Here is a 20,487-nt window from a genome sequence, read left to right on the forward strand (position 1 = left end):
CCCTGTTTTTATTCATCACGGTAACCCCCTGCCAGGCCTGGGCCCAGCTCACAAATGCTTGCTGAATGAACAAGTCCCTTCCATATGCAGACAGGACAGGACTCAGACAGATGAAGCTACTTACCCGTCACACAGCTGATCAAGAATTGAGGTCTCTTGGCTCTACCCCAGTTCTTTCCATTAAGCTGCCGGAATTCCCTCATGCCCTTCTGTCCTCAGTGGAGGATTCAAAACTAATTCTGGTTTCCTTCTTGGCTACTGAGGTCAGTGACTGGCTCCTACCGTCGGAACTCAGCAGGAGGCCTTCGGCTGTTTGATATCACCAACAGAACATCCTTTGAGAGTGTCACCCAGTGTCATCGGGAGGTTCTGGAGAAAGTGAAACCCTTCGATATCTTCCTGGTGGTAGGTCACAAGAGTGACCTGGTGCTTGAGTGACAGGTGGTGCTGGAGGAAGGGGAGAAGCTTGCTGCCTCTTCCTTGGGTGCTCACTATGTTGAGACCTCAGACAAGAGCAACAGTAACATCAGCACAGCCTTTGAGCTGCTCACTCAAGATCTATGGGGCCAAACTGAGTGGGAGGGAGTAAAAAGCAGGGTCCCATTGCAGGCCAACCTCAGGAGACAGAGAACCAAAGCAGGGCAAGGGGGATGTGCCTGTGCTGGTGACCCCTGGGTGGAAAAGCCACGCCCCCTGAAGCCCATGGAGCCTTTATGATCCACAAGGGCTATGCTGGGCACAGGACAGGACCATGCTAGGTGCCACTGAAGTCATGACCCTGAGGTCTCAGGGGGCCTGGTTTCCTCTACACGATGGTGAAAATACCAGGATCAGGGATACCAACAACTAAGAGCAGACAGGCACCTGCAGAGACTGGCCTTTCCCCAAGACTACTGCCATCCCTTCTTCAGGCCCAGGATAAACACAACTTTCTCTAGGAATTCCAGAATTCCTCTGCCAAAACCAAGATGCCTCTTCAGTTTGGGGTTCATGAGAGGTCAACCTACCCAATTCTATGGCAGAGAAACTAGACTCAAACTTCTACCTATGGTATAGCCTTCCTTGGAGTAAAGTAATGGAAAATCCCTGGGCTTTTTCTTAACCACAGAAATGAGTAACATTGCTGCCACCTGCTGACTACGGAGCTGCATCCAGCCTTGCTGCTCCTAACTTCCTCCGGGATTTCAAAGGCTGGAAGCCATGCATCCTCTGTCTTTCAATTAATAACTTCTTTATTCTGGAAAAGCAAATGAAAGTCGTATTCATATAAACACTGACATTACAAAGTACAGGGAAAGGTGAAAGGGAGAAGGAAACAAAAACCTCTACACGTCCTGCTAATACTGTCTCACCAAACAAGACCATACTGCTTCGTCCCATATTCATTCACTTATAAAATAAACCACAAATAAAATCTTCTCTGGAAGATACACTGCTCCTCTTTGAGACGGCAGGGAAAAGGGGCCAAAGTGAGGGTAGGAGGCTTTATTCTTTTGGCAGATCCTCTCAGTCATTATAGATATTGCTGCACTGTTAATAAAAAATATATGCTTCTCTGTAAAGCATTAAAAAAAAAATCCAAGGATGAGATGGCTGAGGTCTCGGCTCAAGTATCTCCAAATACAATGTTGTCCATTCCCTGACCTTTCCATGTGTTATTTCTTGGTTGTTTTCCGGATCAGTGCCATTCTCTGAAAGGAGAAATAAGCAGTGCACAGGTTAGAGTCAGGAACTTTCTGGGACGTCCACATGTGGCTAGCAGGCAGCATGGTCTACATCCCAGGCTGGAGCCTGAAGGAACCTACAGGTGAAGGGCAGCTCAGCAACCTGAGGACAATCTGCAGGGCTCCAGAGATGTTTAGACAGGAGAACGGATCCATTCCGTTCACCAAAACACGCAAACTGCTCTATGCTAGCAGGATGGCAAAAAAGTTAAAAGCAGAAGGTGACAGCTCTTGCCTTTTGGGGACTTAGGGGAAAGGCCATCAAAGCATGTGTTTTCTAGGCTTCCCACCCACACCCAATCTCTTCTCTGGTGATGGAGAAAATAGGAGAGGGGACTCTGTTTCAAGACTGCTACCATTTCACACTTGATGACCTGCAATGAAGGAAACTGACACCAGCTTCTACCACAATCCATCAGGGAAACAGATCATGGACTTCAAATTCTATCCAAATTACTGATTTGCTTTGCTCACTCTTTTTGACCAAGAAATTGTCCCAACATTATAATATTTGTTGATAAATACATACATATGTATACATGAATAGGGCTAAAAAGTGGATAATTTGGGAGCAGAGACAAAATGACCATCAGTTGTCTGGAGGGACTCCCTTCTGAAGAACACTGTGGTCCTTTGGTTCTGACTACTGACAGCTTCCCTATAGGGCTTCCTCTGTGAGCTCTGGAAACATACCCACTCCAGAGATTCCCACGTTATGGAGAAGCAAGGGACGCTCAGCCAAGATGGTCCAGTTGTGCCCGTCAAGCTTAGAATAAGTTCACTTTTCAAATCAGGGTAGCCAGTTGAATTAAGACAGAAAAGACAGCCTTGTTGAGGAAGGCCACCACTGCCATGAGACAGACCAATGACAGGGACAACTTGCTCCACAGCAGAAGTGGTATTAGGTTCTCACACTGACTCCTTGGTTCCATTGTAAGAGAGTCAGAGATAAAAGGTTAAGCTACAACAGGCCAGAATGCTTGGCAGGCCAGTCTGGGGGCTAAGTGCCACCACAAGTACAATATATTTCTGCTTTCCTTAACCTGTCCTCAGTCACAGGGCCACATGCGATGTTCAAATCACCAACAATGAAGGAAGACTTCATTAAGAAGATAGGCAGGAACGAGTTCCATCCATAATGTTCCATCCATATTAGAAGAACCTAGATTCAACACTTTAAGTGATGCCCATCAGAGTTGAGAGAAAAACCAGAGGCCCCCCGCATGGGAAGAGCCAAGCACCAAGGAAATATCTGATTGATCTCCCATGGAGCCCCGCTGCTGTGGGGGGAAGTGATAACTGCAGTGATGGTAGCTGTGTGTACTCCCTCTGACACATAGCTCAAGGGATCAGCTGTGGCTACCTTGGGGCTCTGATGGCTCCTCACCTGTTTGTGAGCCTCTGTGGTGCAAGCTTTTTTGTAGGGTCGGATTTCTTCAGAGCCAAATCCTGGGATCCACATATTCCACTGGCGCTCTGCAACAAAGAGGCCAGCACAGAGATAAGGGGACTGGGAAGTCAGGGTCAGGGTGCAGTGTGACCCTCAGACAAGGGTCAGGGAGGAAGAATCTAAGCAATTAGCTATACTAAATAACAGTTAACAGTAACCCTGCAGAGGGATTCTAGGGAATACAAATGGGGGAATCCCATGTCTCGCCTCCAAGGTGTTAAAGGATACCATTTGACTTTCAAGTGAAGACAAAAGGGGTAAATGGGCCAAAGCCGTCGGTGCTGAGTCCTGAGGTTTCCATGCAGCTCCACAGAAAAAGAAAGTCATTTGTTTCTTCGGTTGTCTTACTCCTATGCTCAAATAACCGCTCTCAAACCCAGAGGAAGAGGAGGAACAGAAAAGCCTCCCTAGTGTTCTGGGGTTAAGAGCCAAGTCCCCCCTGTGCTGCTTCCCTGCAGAACTGTCTGACCCTGGGTCTGTTTCTTCATCTTTCCCATGGTGGTAACAATAGTGACAACCAGCTGAGAGGGTGGCTGAGAGCATTCAATGACATAATTCAATCCCAGAGCCTGGGTTAAACACATAGAGATATGGGTGTAGATATAGGTATGTCCACCCCACAGCTACATGTCCTGTGCCGCTGGATATGATTATCCCTGTAAGACTATCACTGGCAGTTCCCGGAGCGTAGAGATTTTGTTTACTTTGTCAGTAACTGGCATAACTACATCCACCTCCTAAATCCACAAATAAAGGTATACTACACTTTCAGCATACCCAATATGAAAAATATTATGTAGATGACCCTTGAACAGTGTTGGGGTTAGGGGAACTGATACCCCCTCAACAGTTGAAAATCTGTGTATAACTTTTGACTTACCAAACAGTTTACTAATAGCCTATTGTTGACTAGAAGCCTTACTGATAACATAAACAGTTGATGAACATAATTTTGTGTGTTGTATGTATTATATACTGTATTCTTACAATAAAGCTAGAGAAAAGAAAATGTTAAGAAAATCATAAAAGAAATACACTTATAGTACTGTAAATGTAAAAAAAAAAAGTTAGATGAGTATCTCCCAGAAAAGCCTAAGCTCAAATTTAGTGTCTATTTAGTAGAAAAGCAAATACAAAATTATATATGCATTATGATTATAATTTTATTGGGGAAACTGCATAAATAAGCTAAAAACTGGAAGGGAAACAGAATTATTTGAATGGTGGAGATGTATTAGCTACATTTACTAAGCTCTTATTTTGAGCTAGGTCATATGCCAGTCATTTTACAAACCTAATCCATAGTTCTCACAATTACCCAGTAAGGAGGATATTATGATCTCCACTTTACAAATGAGGAAATGGGCTCTAAGAGAAATGAAGTAAGAAAGATACGGCGACACAGTTAGAAAGTGGCAAACCCAATGCCTGGGATAAATCTCAGAGCCCAAAAGTCTGATCCTGGCACGAAGGTTCCTCTGACTGACTACACTTTTCCTGACGGTCCTGAAGGAGCAATCGTGTGGACACTGCAGGGAGAAACGAGACCACGTACCTAGGTGCAGCTGGACATCCTTCACCTCCAGGGTGCTGGACTTGCGATGCCGAGCAAGCTGGCAGGCTGCTGTTACCACACTCTCAATAAAATCATCAGCAATCTGCAGCAGCATCTGGGGAAGACAAAAGTGGGGGAGAGTAACCATGTCATAGGCTCCTGTTGCTGGGACAACTGTATCTGCCTGAGCCACATATTTAGTCAGGCTTTCTATGAGAAGGCCTACAATCAGCATTTGGCCTAAGTGGGAGGGAGAGTGAGGATGGCAGCAGAAACACATTAACTCCTTAACCAGTGGAGTGCAACTCGCACCTTTCTGAGAATGAGCTTTCTGCACTTCCTACCAGCAGACATCAAGCAGCCTAATCCCTCACCCCCACAAGGTCTCCTGAATTAGGTGTGAAGACAAAAGTGAATTAGTAGAATCTCTCACTCGGTCTCTGAAAGCACTTTTACTTCCATTATCTTACCTGGTCCTTATAATAATCCTGTGAGAAGAATGGGGCATGAATTTTATCCTCATTGTACAGCAGGGACACTAAGACTCAAGGAGACTACCTTGCTCATGGCCATGTAACTACTGAGCAGTGGAAGCAGGATTCAACCTCAAGGTTTTGAGTCCAAATCCTGGGATCTTTCCACTTCATTACATTAATCCTGGACTGTGTGATGAGCAAAATCAGAATTCTGAGGCTAAAAGTCTACATGAAGAAATTAAAATGTTAAGTCAATTCATTCCCCATGGCTTCCTCTGCTGACCAAAAATGAAAATAAAATTATTATCATAGATACAGACATTCCTGTTCTGCTGGACCATTAATGCATTGACATCTTTCCTATGGAACCAAATGGGTATCATCTAAAGAAAATACTTCTGATTAAACATGATCAACTCCAAAAGTGACTGCCTCTCCTTCCCTAAATCGACTAAAATAATAGTAAAGAAAAGAAGACAAGTAAATCCTCAAAGACAACAAGAACAGGAGAGAAAACCTAATGGATAAGAAATTCCAATACGTGCTTTTTAAAAAATATATATTTTTATTGATTTCAGAGAGAGGAAGAGAGAGGGAGAGATAGAAACATCAATGATGAGAGAGTCGTCATTGATCAGCTGCCTCCTGCACGTCCCCTGCTGGGGATGGAGCCCGCAACCTGGGCATGTGCCCTGACCGGGAATCAAACCGCGATCTCCTGGATCCTAGGTCGATGCTCAACCACTGAGCAACGCCCGGCCAGGCCAAGTACACTTTTAAAGTAAAATTTTGCTACAGAGAGAACAGAGGAAGAGGGGTGACTGAACTATCAGACAGAAGTTATGACACAAGTGCCCGTAGAGGGGACACCAATGAGAATTGAACTGATTTTCCCCTCACAACTCTAAGAGATATGGGATTTGGAGGTGCCATTTATCGTAGAAGACTGGGCTGAGATATGGAACTAAAAATTGGGGAACTGTTATATGTCAATATACAGAGCAATCCACCAACCCTTTCTCTCCAAAAGCAGCCAAGTGACTTCTCCCCAGACTTACCTGACCCAGAACATAGCAGGTTTATTCCCTACGGAAAATGAAGGGGTGTGGCTCTGGATTAGAATACGCCAGATACAGCAGAGGAAGGGGAGAGACACAGCCCCTTTCTCTTGTCTTGCTTCCAGAATGTTAGAAGCTAGGGATAGCCCGGCTGGGCATGGCTCAGCAGTTGAGCGTCGACCTAGGATCCAGGAGACTGTGGTTCAATTCCCGGTCAGGGCACATGCCCAGGTTGTGAGCTCAATCCCCAATCAGGGGCGTGCAGGAGGCAGCCGATCAATGATGACTCTCTCATCATTGATGTTTCTATCTCGCTCTCTCCCTCTCCCTTCCTCTCTCTGAAATCAACAAAGATATATTTTTTTTAAAAAAGTAGGGATAAACCCTCCAGATAGAAGACTGTAGGATTTTTTTCTGGAGATACTAAATGACTCCAGAGAAAAGACTTACAGATACTGATATTTAGGGAGTCCCTCAATAAAAGATCGACTTGTGGGCCAATTATTCTGAAGTGAAGCTAATAGTATTCTAGAGCCAGCTGAGATGAGCTCATGAAAGCCAATTATATGCATTTCCCCCAATTTTGCATTCAGAAACAATATGATGATAACTTAAAATAGGGCATAGTGGGAATTTTACACCACAAAAATCAGAAAATGCTGAAAATCAGGGTCTTTTTCTCCACAGAGCTGGTGGTTAAACGTCTACCAGCACATTACTGGACAAAACCTACCAGTCAGTAAGTTCTGCTTCAAATCAGCTTTTGAATGGCTCATTCTTTAAGAATGGATACCTAGGATCAGCAGACATTTGAAGAAAGTCTCTAACACAAAAAAGAAAATACAGTAAACAAACCAAAGGGGATAAAAGAGACCCAGAGGGAACAAAGACAATGCAGGGGAAAGAAGAAAATGTCAAAAGATATAATTAATATCCTCAAAGTGAAAGATAAGAGAAGAGGTTACAACCATAAAACAAGAACAGAATGGCTTGGGAAAATAAAGAACCAATCAGCCAATAAGAAGCAGCAGCTCGTGGAAATTAAAATTTTTATATTAAAAAAAAAGTTAAAAGGATTAGAAGATAAACTAAGGAAAATCTCCCCAGCAAGCAGAATTTAGAATTACAAAGAAATGAAAAATAGGAGTAAAAAGACCAAAAAACCTAAGAGGATCAATGCAAAAGATCCAATAGCACATCAATTATCATCCCAGGAAGAGAGAGCAAAAATAGAGAAGAAATGATTAAAAAAAGCCTAATATAAGAAAATGAAAAGCTCATACATTGTTGGTGAGAATATAAGAGGGTGAAGCATTTTGGAAAAACAAAACAAAATAATGGAGTTACACTGTTTTGATAATCTCCATCTTCTTTCCCTATCATAACATATTCCTCAGTAAAGGCAAAACAAAAACAAAATATACAAAATCATCCAAGAATTGCGGCACAGAAGTCTCAAGAGTAAAAGAAGACTCCAAAAACTCAGTACAAGAAATGAAAAAGAGACATACTAAGGCTCATATTAAAATTCAGAACAGAAAAAAAGATCCTAAAATTCTCATCTACCATAACAGGAAGTCAATAGACTATTATAAAATTAACCAATCATCCTTGGCTGATGTGGCTCAGTTTATTGGGCACTGTCCCATGCACTGAAAGGTTGCCAATTCAATTCCTGGTTAGGGCACATGCCTGGGTTGCAGGCTGGATCCCCAGTAGGGGATCCTCAGCCAATCAATGACTGTCTCTCATCACTGATGTTTCTCTCTCTCTCCCTCTCCTTTCCTCTCTCTGAAATCAATGAAAACATTTTTTTTTTTTTAAAAAAAGGAGTATCTGTTTAAATATATTACTTGTAGGAGGCAGCTGATCTATGTTTCTCTCTCTCCCTCTTCCTTCCTCTCTCTCTAAAAATCAATTTAAAAATCTGTTTTAAAAAAATTTATGAATCAAAGAGTATCTGTTTAGCCCAGCCGGCATGGCTCAGTGGTTGAGTGTTGACCCATGAACCAGGAGGTCACGGTTCAGTTCCCAGTCAGGGCACATGCCCGGGTTGTGGACTTGATCCCCAGTAGAGGGTATGCAAAAGGCAGCCAATCAATGACTTTCTTTCACCATTGATGTTTCTATCTCTCTCCCTCTCCTTTCCTCTCTCTGGAATCAATGAAAACATATTAAAAAAAAAAAAAAGTAGTATCTGTTTAAGTATGTTACTTAGAAATACAAGAATATTCTAAGAACAACTAAAATTGTTGAAACTGATTGCTTATGAGTAGCAGACTATGCCTTTTTTGACATGCAAAAGTAGCAGCAGCTGTTAGGTATAAAGTGACTTGTGTAAGTTATTCCATGGGACCCTCATGATAACCCTGTAGATAATGTCATACCTACCAACACAGGAGGAAGCTGAGTCTCAGAAAGCTTAAGTGATTTGCCCACAGCTACAAAGCTATTAAGTGGCAGACAAGATGCAAATTCAGGTTTGCGTGCCTCTAAAATCTGTGCTCTTCACCACTGTTCTATATTAGCTCTCAGGGACACAGTCTCTGGGGTACCCAGTCCCACCTTACCTCCTCTACATCTTCATCCAATTGCTCATTAGGATCCACTTCTCTTACTAAGTCTTGTAATTTCTTCTTGGTCAACACCTAAAGTTAATTGGGAGATTTGTCAGCCAAGTATCAAGGAAACAAACAAAAAAACTCATTACCCTACGATGAAGAAAGGTTGTCAGTTTGCTTTCGTTTCTGCTTTCCAAAGAGTTGACAGCCTGGCCTACCTGGTGGTACTGCTACAAGAATATACTCTCAAGACAGAAGTATCCTGGGGAAAGGCAGGAAGAGCAGTTTGTGGACCAATGTACGTCAGGTAATTTATTTCGGCCTCATTTCTTTTTCTCCTTGTGCCTTTAAACAATTTGCCACTTTTCTGACCACCACAAATTGTACAGTGCCTCTGTTGCCTTTGGACATGCTCTTCCATCCTTCTTCCTACCTGATGCTTTTCCTAGCCCACCAAGTAGCAGCAGCCCCTTCCTCCTCTGGCCTCCTGCACCCTGTGCACCCTTCTATCGTTGTGCACATTTACAAACTTGCCTGTTTCTGACTTATCAGGCTGAAAGCTCCCTGAGGGCAGGGAACATGTGTTCATTTTTGTATAAGTAAATATCTGTATAAGTATGTACAACTATGATCTCTCTTTCATAGAGGAAATGTCATGTCACATATATATGCCATTAAAAAATGATCAAAGACAGACACTAAAATGCTAGCCATAGTTATTTTGGGTAGTGGTAGATTAGCTGTTGATTCTTTGTTTTTCAGACGTTTCTGTGATAAACTTCTTTAACTTTAGAAATAAAGCAACAAAATAACTTAAAAAATAAATATTGTTACTGATGTCTCTTATCTATCCAGCCTTCTCCATTCTACTGTTATCACTTAATTCAAGCCTTTGCCACACATCTTGATTTACTGCAAAAGTCTTAGACTTGGTCTTCTTCCCAGTCTACCCCTTTCCTACCTTTCTTGTCCCTTTACTGCCAAGTGAATCCTCTTAAGAAATATTGTTTTCATTATATTACTTATTCCCCTATTAAATATTTGCAAAGATTATTTATTGTCTAAAAGTTCCAGTGGAAACTGATTAGCATAGGCCCAGTATGCTTTACTGTAATCCTACCTACATAATTTCATCTCCTGTTCTCAAATAAACTCCACATTCAACACAGGTTGGTCTCCTGACTACCTTCATTCACCTTTGCTATTCCCTCCTCCCATTCTCTTGAAATGTTGTCCTCTCATCCTATTCTACCTGGCCTATGAGGCCCGAGTCAAGAGATTATATTCACTTCTTGTGACTCCTGAGGATAGAATCAGGATCATGAATAGAAAGAGGGGAGCAGAGTTTAGAATCACTACAGAAAATTAATAATGGCAGAGCTGGAGGAACTAGGAGGAGAAAAGACTGGAGGCAAGAGTACGTTTATTATAGGAATAATGAATATTAAATCCATTAATTATTTAACTATTTTATTTAACTATTTTACTGAATAATTATATAGCATATATATATTTACATATAAATATATAAAAACCTGTCATAGGCAAGGTGCTATATTAACATGTGTGTATGTTTGTGTGTATAGAAGCACACACACACACACAAATACTACAAGTAAAAACTGATAAATGCTGTGCATGGATAATTCAATATAGAACTTTAGAAGTCCAAGGAGGAAAAAGACCTTTTCAGCTGAGAGCAAGAGGCAGCATCTGAGATGGACATCTCTCAAAGCATTACTGGTTCAAATAACAGAGAAGAGGTGACCACGGACAGCAAAAAGCAAGAGGATGATACCTGATTGTTTTCAGGGCTGAGACGCCCTCCTGACCCAGGAGTGCCTGGTATCTTTACCACTGTAGTGCTATTGGCCATGGAGCCTTGTGGAGGGGTGCTGGCTGGCTCCGGTTTTATGGATGAGAAATTGGAGAGGTTGATTAGGGCTGAGGGGCCAAACTGGTTCATAATCTGCCGAGCTTTGGACTTCAGCTCATAGAGCTTATCAAGATCCTGTTTCTTCCTGGAGGTATGAGGACCAAGGCCAATCAACTGTGGAAGGAAAATATGAAAATTAGCTCCAGAGGCACCTATAATAAAGGATAAGTTTTGAAAGTAAAATTATATGAGACCTATCAGACTTCAAAAAGTCTTCAGTATATCAGAGATAGTGACCATTTGACACCTGACCATTAAAAATGGAGGGAATGAAGAATATTCATTGCTCTCACCTGATATTTAGAAACCATCTCTTCTCCAAAAGCTAAATGAAATAGTCCACAAAACTGAAATAAGTAAATGAAACGAGGAATCTTATGTACAAAAATAAACTAGAATGAGCAAGACATTTTTGAAAACTTTGTAAAAGTAGAATACATGGTTAAGTACCACATGCAGTATTTTTGAACATCAAATAATGTTAAATTCAAGTAAGTCATAGCACAGTCACATACTTAAAGCCCAATCACAAAACTTCAGAAAACAGATTAGTTCAGTTGGCATTTCAAAACATGCTTAACTCTATGTCAGGGCTCTGCCTAATAAACACAATTTTTAGCGATTGTGAAAATCTTTTTTTGTCACCAAGAGCAAATTTTCTCTGAGTGTTAGCAATCTTTAAGTACATGCAGAGTCCCTAGCCTGGAGTAGCTGAGACTCCTAAATTTTAGAGCCATGAGCTTGAATCTGTGACATCAGCTTTGGTGTCACCAAGATCAGAAGCACATTCACCGAGCTCCTCCCACAATGGGCTCAAAGAGCTTACTTACAGCTATCTGAGTGTCTAGATCTTTAATTACATCAGCAACGGCTGTGAGCCCGGTGAAATGAGAGGCAGCCATTTTCAAAAGCTACCTGTAAATGAACAACTAACATCAAACACCACCCTGTCACAGAACCATTTCAGTTCCACGGCTGGCACATCTTGCCAACCAGGATCCAGGCAAACTGAATGCAGAGAAACATGTTATCCCTACTGGATACCAAGAAAGAGATCTCCATCTCTTTCATATACAACTTTTTAAATTAATGATTATAATCACAACAACTCTTCCTCTAAAATGAATGTTCTATGGTTAGGGATAAACTAGCAGCATATGAAATACTATAATTGGCCAAAATTGTGCAATTTTACCTTGCAGTGGTTTTCAAAACTTGGTAAAGCTTAGCAACCTGAGTGAGTATCTGCATCTGTTCTCTTGCTCCTATTGCTGAGTGGGTTGACATTTACATAGCTGCATACATTTATCAAAACCCATAGAACCATACATTTACAATGTCTACATTTTATTGTATGCAAACTATACCTTAATAAAGTTGATTTGGAAAAAACAACAACTAATCATGCAACTACCATATGACCCAGAAATTGCATTTATCCTAGAGAAATGAAAACTTACGTTCACACAAAAACTTGTACATGAATGTTCATGGTAGCTTTATTTGTAATAGCCAAGAACTGGAATCAGCTCAGATGTCTCTCAACAGGAAAATAGTTAAACCACCTGGGGTACATCAGCCATAGAATATTACTTAGCAATACAAGGAACCAAACTATTTATATACACAACAACTTGGATAAACTTCCAGAGAATTATGCGGAGCAAAAGCCAATCCAAAACAAGTACATATTGTGTGAGTCCATTTATATATAACATTTCTGAAATTACTAAATTTTAGAAATAGAGGATGGACTAGTGAGGTTGTCAGAGACTGGGTGAGAGGGAGGTAGGTATGGTTATAAAAAGGCAATATCAGGGACACTTGTGGTAATGGAATCGCTCAGTATCTTGATCAATTATAGTGATGGATAAAGGAAAAAAGTGATTAAATTGTGTAAGTCAATACACATATACACACAAACAAAAGTGTATAACTAAAACTGGGGAAATCTGCCTAAGATTGGTAGGTTGTATCAATGTCAATATCCTGGTTGTCATATTACATAACAGTTTGCAAAATTTACCATTGGGTAAAACTGGGCAAAGTGTACAAGGGATTATTTTTGTATTATTTCTTGCAACTGCATATAAATCTAAAATTACCTCAATTTCTAAAAATGAGAAAAAAAATATTCTCAAGAGTAACGGCAGTCTTTCTTTATGTCCCAAAACTCAGAAGCCATAAAAGAAATGACTGATATGTTCAATTACATAAAAATCAAAATACCTACATGGCAACAAACATAATAAACAAAGTTAAAGGACAAAAGACAAACTAGCAAAAATACCTACAAGTCAAGAGACACCCAACCACCCAAAGAAAAACTGCAAAAAATATGACAGTACAAGAAAAAAAATTCAAATAGCTTTTAAAATAGTAAAATAATTCTTATTCTCATTCATAATAAAAATGCAAATTAAAACTACAAGTTACCTCTTATTCCCCATTTGGCAACGATAAAAACATTTTATACATACTGTGTTTTAAAATTTTATGGAGAAAGAGTCATTTCATATTTTGTTGGGGTGAAGAGAATATAAATTAACTAGAGGTCCCTAGAAAGGGCTACTTGGCAGTATCTACCCAAATTAGAAATGTATCGTTTTGATCTCATAGTTTCAATTTAGCAATTTATATTAGCAACCTGTATGTGACAGAATACTATACATACAAGAAATTTCAGCCCAGCCAGGCGTGGCTCAGCGGTTGAGCGTCAACCTAGGATACAGGCGATCGGGGTTCGATTCCCAGTCAGAGCACATGCCTGGGTTGCGGGCTTGATCCCCAGTCGAGGGCCTGCAGGAGGCAGCTGATCAATGATGACTCTCATCATTGATGTTTCCATATCTCTCTCTCCCCCTTCCCCTCTCTGAAATCAATAAAGATATATTAAATATATATATATGTATATAACCCGAATTCCATTATGTAATGTACCATGGTTGCCTTTGGGCGACTCAAGTTTCTAACTCTCACTTCCTTAAAATGCCAAGAGATAGAGATGTACTGCTGTGTAAAAACAGAGGCATTAACTATGGGACAGTTTGAGAAAACAATTATAATAGTAAACCCTTACTAGCACCTATTATGATGGAAATCATGTGCTATGGGATTCACAAAGTCCAGAAAGTCCATGCCCCAGTAATCTACCGTTGAAAAATAGTTAATAATTCTATCCAAACAAGACTGTATGGCTGTGAGTTTAAATAGCCAAGTCTATCCTCTCTCTCCCCAACCCATCACATTTAAACTGTGGCTGATAGGCTGAAGATGACAAGCCCTGCTTTTGCTTTTAGCAACTTTGTTCCTTAAACAGAAATCCAGTTGCAACTCATTTATTGTATTAAAAGGATCTGACTTTTCAGAGGGTAGGAAACCAGTGAAGCTTTTGCAGTAGTTACAAGACCTGGCCTTCTCTGAGCATCTGTTCATTAACAGATTTTTTTTTTAATGAAGAAAATAGGAGAATAGACCAGGCTGTATTTGAAATGTTTAGAAATTTATTAGTTCAACAATATATGGAGACAAGGGCATTACCAGCCTGATGGCATAAAAGCCCTATCACTGTGGTGTATTACTTGACTCAATGACTGGGTTTTCTACCTGGTTGGTTACTTCCTCCTTGGCTTCTAGATGTAACCAAATGAGCTCAGATTTCCCAGCCTAAATGAACCAAAAACAATCAATCAGTTGCAGTCTGTGAGACTTGAGAGCAAGAGAAATACGGGTTTTTTACCCACTAGCGTTTAGTTCGATCCTGTTTAGGTGGTTTTGACTTAATACTAAGGAAGTACAGTGGTCAAGGGCATGGACTCTGGTGACAGTGTCTGGATTCAAGTACCAATTCTGACACTTATTAACTTTATGTCCTTGAGCAAGTTACCTAATCTCTTTCTGCCTCAATTTTCTCACCTGTAAAATGGAGTTAATCATAAAATGGAGTTAATCATAAAGTATACCTCATGGGGTTATTGTGCTAAATCACTAAGTTTATGTATCTAAAACACTTGAAAAGTGTGTAGTACAAAGAACATGTTTTAAACATGTTTGTGGCCCGGCTGGGCGTGGCTCAGCGGTTGAAGTCGGCCTAGGATCCAGGCGATCAGGGTTTGATTCCTGGTCAGGGCACATGCCCGGGTTGTGGGTTGCAGCTGAGCAATGACTCTCTCATCATTGATGTTTCTATCTCTCTCTCCCTCTCCTTCCCTCTCCCTGAAGTCAATAAAGATATATTTAAAAATAAAAAAATTTAAAAAAAAATAAAAAAATAAACATGTTTGTGTGCCCGGCCGGGCGTGGCTCAGCGGTTGAGCGTGGACCTAGGATCCAGGCGATCGGGGTTCGATTCCCGGTCAAGGCACATGCCCGGGTTGTGGGCTTGATCAATGACTCTCTCATCATTGATGTTTCTCTCTCTCTCTCCCTCTCCTTTCCTCTCTCTGAAATCAATAAAGATATATTTAAAAAATAAAAAAATAAAATAAACATGTTTGTGAATACAGAGTGGAGCAAAAGCAGGTTTACAGTCACTAGTATAGAAAATAATACAATAATTAATAAATAATAATACAAGAATAAACTTTTGCATACTCACAACTGTAAACCTACTTTTGCCCCACCCTATATATGTGCTTTCCTCTTCTAAATGTGTTATAAAAATCCGTATGTTAAAACTAAAAGGTTTCACCCATCCTGATATGTGTTGGTGGCATCCTATAACCATTTTATGACTATAGACGTTAGAAAAAGGAAGTGGATTGAAATAAGACAGTCGTGGGAAATGGTTACCAAGAGACTGATAAGAGGTGCTGTGGAGTAGGACAGCGGGGTACCATCCTACTTCTGCCACTGAGTTAAGTGAGCTCCCTATGACCAGAGTTTCTACAGTAGAACCAGGCAAATTCTAAAGTCCCTGCCAGCTCTAACAATTAGTGTAAGATTTTAAAATAAGCTCACATGTACAGAGTTCAAAGTTTGTCTCCTGCCTTGAATACACATGTTTCACAGTGCAGACTGTAAGCACTGCTGATATGTTGCCTCCAAAGTATTTTGGGGCTTTCCACAAAGATCTCGGGTCAAAAGTAATATGTTCCATGTGCATATCTGCATTAACACTATGATTTTCTAATCAAGTACTTTGAAATCCTATTATAATAACTCAATCAATGCTAGAGCCATCAATGAGTGAAATAAGTACATTTTGGAAATGCAGATAAGAATATTAATCCAGTAATAAATTATCATTAAATCCGATGAAATGGTGGCACGGGCATGCTTATTAACCTCATAATTTGGTGTAAGTTTTGATCACTTGCATATAGTATAGGCACTTGCAAATAGCATAGGCTAACTCATTGAGAAAAAAATAGTTTCAACTAAGTTAGCCCAATTTCCCCAATCATCTAGGTTCATGTTATAATTGTAAAGTTAATCTGATTTAAGCCCTTGTTTCAAATTGGGCTTTCTTGGCCTCCTAAAAAGTTCTATTCAGGTCCCATTTTTCTATTTTGAATATTGATGCTTCTTTAAAAGCACACAAATTTAAAAAGATAAAGACAAAAAATAATAAAAATGAAAACACAGGAATTTTGTTCTCAAATACCACATTACATAAGTGCCCTAATAAGTTATAGTACATGATATTAAGTCTTAAGGAGGAGGGGTGCTTCCATTCAATTATATGCTTTGTATAACTATTACTTCTATTTTCCTGGTACACAAACTGAGACATGAAGAGGAATCCACTTAGAAATGTAGAAAAAAATTTTAGTCAAACGCATAACTGGGTATGACTGGGGCTGGGTCACTTAGTCCCTGTGATTTCAGGCAAGGTACTTAACCTCTCTGAACCAATTTCCTTATCTATACAGTGGAACTAACAATATTAACTTGTGGGGTTGTAAGTGGTAATTAAATTATGTAATACTCAAAAGTGCTTATGATGGTACCTAGTTAGCCTGAGTAGGTTTCAGTACCAGATATTATTGAAGAGAAGTGAGACTGGCCCAAGTCTCCCTGCCAACCTTATCTAAAAGCAGCCATCTCCATCGAATGCTTATGGTAAAAATATAGGGTATAGCTTATTTATCTGCATCTTTCTAAATGGCTTACTACACCTTTTGGGGGAGATATGAGCTTCATTAAGGTTTCTCACTGGGTAGTGGCATTCACTGTATCAATGTCAATACATTAACAAGACTAAAAATAAAGTAGAATCTGTAAATATTCCCTGTTAGGTTTGAAGTTAGTGCAGATTGTAGAAGCATGTTTCCAAGGGATATTAACCAAGCATTTCCCATTTGCTATGTACAGCAAGTTACTTCACCAAAATCATCAAAAGTGCTTCACTGTGATCCTAAGCCCTCTTTACGTGTAAAATAGGAATTTAAAAAAGATTATTTTTCGGGCCCTTCAATCTCTGACATTCTTTTATATGAGATGCAGAGATCAGGGTTGCGTGGAATGGAGTTTAAAGCACTTGTCAAGTAAATAACAGTTCAAACTGCTTCAACTTCACATCAGAGTTTCGCAAGAGTGAAGCAGAAAACGAAGATGCTTGCATGTGGGCTTCCTAGATTAAGTATCCGACACAAGAAAAGCCTGCCAAAAGCCAAGTAGGCAGAGCGAAGGAGTCATCTTCCCCCGAATACATCCTTTACCGCTCTGGGTTCAGAAAATACGAGGGTGGGGGAAAAAGGATCATTCTATCTTTTCCAAACTCTCTCCCTTTCCCTTAGAGGCTTATCTCACAGCAGGGTCCCCATCCTCTCCGCTTTTAGAAGTTCGGGTCCTCACAGTCGTGTTCCCTCAGGTACTTCGGAGTCTCCAAGCCCCTAACCTGTCCCCACAGAAGCCCGTCTTCACTGACCGCTCCTGTTCTTCCCAAACCCAAATGTTTTCTTACTTTTTCTAACCCCTCAAAGATCTAAGTCTTCGCTGCTCTGTTTCTGAATCTTTAGGAGCATGGGTCTTCACTGTCCCGCGTCTGCCACTTAGGAGTCCAAGTCCTCACAGCTCCGCTTTTACCTCTCTGGAGCCCGTGTCTTCTCGCTCCGTTCTGTTCCGACCCGTCTCCTCTTAGGAGCGCGGGTCCTCACAATCCTGTCCCTCTCAGATCGCTTTCTCTCAGGTGCCGGAGAACTCACATCTGTCCCCGCTCCCTAAGTCCCGTCTGGAGCCCGGGTCCCTACAGCCGCCTCTTCTCCGATCCCCAATCCCCTCAGTCCCGTCCCAAGAGCCTGATTCCTCACAGAGCCCGTCTCCTCCACAATCTGCCTCTTCAAACACGGACCCACTGTGGGTCTGGGTCCTGACTCCCTCCTCCCGCTCTTCTTCCTCAACTGCCAGGGCCCAAGACTCACAGGCAGCAGGTCTATCTCCCCATGATATGCGGAGACTGCCCCAGTGAAGCGATCGTCTCGGCAGCCGGTCCGACTGCTCGGCCCTCCCCGAGTACTTCCGGCACCGCTCCCCGCCTCCAACCCGGAAACGCGCGGCTCTTCCGGCCAGCGGGCGCGCGCCTGAGTTGCGCAGGCGTAGATAACCCTCCGACACGTGGTCGGGGTCCCGGGCTGCTGCTGAGCTCGGGCCGTGGTGCTTTTTCCTGCGGGAGTTGGCTGGAAGCGTGGGCGGGCTCAGCGCCTCCTACACGAGCTTTAGGAACCTTGCCCTAGCTGTTTCCTCCCGACCTTGTTCCTGCCCCTGCCTTTGCCTGTCGTATATATCGCTACAAGGGCGGGTAATTGACGCCTTCTTGAGGTTTAGAGGTCGCCATTTTTGGTTTGTACCTTTGTCGTGATAGCAGGACGGGGATAATCACCTGGGACAGCAGTGCCCCTTACGTGCCCTGTTCGACCCCCAACGGGGGAGTTGGCAGCACAAGAACTTAGGGACAAGAAGGACCGGTTGTGCCTGTGAATTGGCAATTATTATAATTGAGCACTTACTATCTGCAGGAACTTTGCCAAGCCCCCCCACCTCCAAGAAATCTTTTAAAAAAGTTTTTTAAAATCCTCACCTGAGGATGTATATATTTTTTTTCATTACTTTTCAGAGAGAGAAAAACATCATGTGAGAGAGACACACTGCTTGGTTGCCTCCCACTCGCACTCCATCGGCATGGAGCTTGAAACTGAGGTACGTACCTTTCCTTGGCTGCAGTCGAACCTGAGACCCTTCGGATCCCGGGCAGACTCTCTAACCAGTGAGCAAACCGGCTAGGGCGCCAAGAAGTCTTTTAATGGTTTAAAGGAGACATGTGAGGTGGGTGGAGGTGGAAGAGGGTATAGGGGGGATAAATGGTGATGGAAAAGAAAGAGTAAAGGAAACCTGTGAGAGAAAGAAGGTCCTAGCTAATAAGTTTTTTTTTGGGGGGGGGGTTGTAGAAAAGAAAGCAAGAATTTATTGGCTACAGCAGAAGTGTACTTAGGCTGATGAAACAAGGAAGAGCATAGAAGTAACAGGAGAGCCTAGGCTGGGCTGCAGATGGAGATGACACACTTGATTATTTTTTTTAATCCTCCAAACCCTCAACCTGTGCTCTAACCATTAAACTGATTCTTTCAGCTCTTTCATCCTTCAAATGCTTGGTGAGAACTGCTGCGTTTACCCGATGCTAGGTATGTAAACAAGACCTGGTTCCACCCGAAGTCCCTTTCTGGAGCCCAGGTCCACACTAAGTTGGAGAAACATAAAGGAATGTAAAAAGGGCTGTGACTGCCAGCAGGAATGGGGAAGAGCTGCTTCCCAGCTGGATTAGTGCAGCAACCTGTCCTCCCAGTCTTTATATTTTCCCATCCTCCTCCCACCAAATTTCCAATCCACCCTTATACTGCCACCAATCCAAATTTAGAGAATCAAGCCCCTTCACCATTAGGCTCCAAGCCATCTTCCTAGTCTTACTTCCCGGCCACTGCATACCATTTTTTATTTTTGCATTTCTGTACATGTAAGACCCGGTTTAAATGTACATTCATTCAACAAATAGACTGCTTATTGTGTGTCAAACTTTTTGCTAGGTGCTGGGTTTCTATTAATAGATAAAACAGACAATGTATCCTTACAGTTTACATTCTGAAGTGGGAAACAGATTACTTGCAAGTACACAAAAATATAAAAAGAGAGAATACCAGAATAAACTAGATTTATCTAGCTGAGTGATGGAGGCCCCTGAGCTATGAAACAGCTTACTCAAGGACCAAGATGGCCAGGTTGGCTGGAGATTAATGGGTGACAGGGAAAGTGGCAGGCAATGAAGTGGGACAGGCAGGCACAGGGGTCAGCTCAGGCAGGACCTTGTAGGCTATGTTGGGGACATAGGATTTCATTTATTGTGCAATGGAAAGCCATTGGAGGGTTAAGCAGAGTTCAGATGATTTGTTTTTAGATGACTGGTGGAGTCCCCAACAGACACAATTGACAGTGTCCATATGTATACTATACACCTGCTTCATATTATAGGATAAGCTGTTTACATGACTCCTCATGCAGCTTCTACTTTGTAGAGGTCAGGGACCTCCACATATTATAATATATTAAGGAAAGTTAAAGGCCTAACAATCTATATTTTTTGTTTAAAAAAATCTATATAATGTATACATACATAGAAAATAGTCTGGCCAGATGAACACTAAACTGTTAATAGTTTGAGGAAAGCATTCTTATAATTCTGTACTGTTTGATTTCTTTATAATTACCACATACCTTTTTTTCTATATTTAAAATG

At 41.5% G+C, this 20,487-nt stretch overlaps 1 protein-coding gene across 2 annotated transcripts; it reads right to left on the minus strand.

The window, feature by feature from the left end:
- Positions 1 to 1,207: 1,207 nt before the first annotated feature.
- Positions 1,208 to 18,221, minus strand: TAF12 (TATA-box binding protein associated factor 12). 2 transcript variants are annotated; one of them, XM_087820250.1, is made up of 8 exons: positions 18,125 to 18,184; positions 11,591 to 11,675; positions 11,054 to 11,134; positions 10,623 to 10,874; positions 8,834 to 8,911; positions 4,730 to 4,844; positions 3,112 to 3,200; positions 1,208 to 1,691 (listed from the first exon to the last, which is right to left on the minus strand). In XM_087820250.1, the coding sequence occupies exons 2-8, from the start codon at positions 11,660 to 11,662 to the stop codon at positions 1,656 to 1,658; spliced, it is 723 nt and encodes a 240-aa protein (XP_087676376.1). In that variant the 5' UTR covers positions 11,663 to 11,675; positions 18,125 to 18,184; the 3' UTR covers positions 1,208 to 1,655. The 2 variants fall into 2 exon arrangements, with proteins under 2 accessions (XP_087676376.1, XP_016072513.1); XM_016217027.1 differs by lacking the exons at positions 11,054 to 11,134; positions 11,591 to 11,675 and having other exon boundaries at positions 18,125 to 18,221.
- Between the last annotated feature and the right edge of the window lie 2,266 nt (positions 18,222 to 20,487).

This window comes from Miniopterus natalensis, chromosome 9 (genome assembly GCF_054644295.1).
Source record: "Miniopterus natalensis isolate mMinNat1 chromosome 9, mMinNat1.hap1, whole genome shotgun sequence".
Taxonomy (NCBI): Eukaryota; Metazoa; Chordata; class Mammalia; order Chiroptera; family Miniopteridae; genus Miniopterus; species Miniopterus natalensis.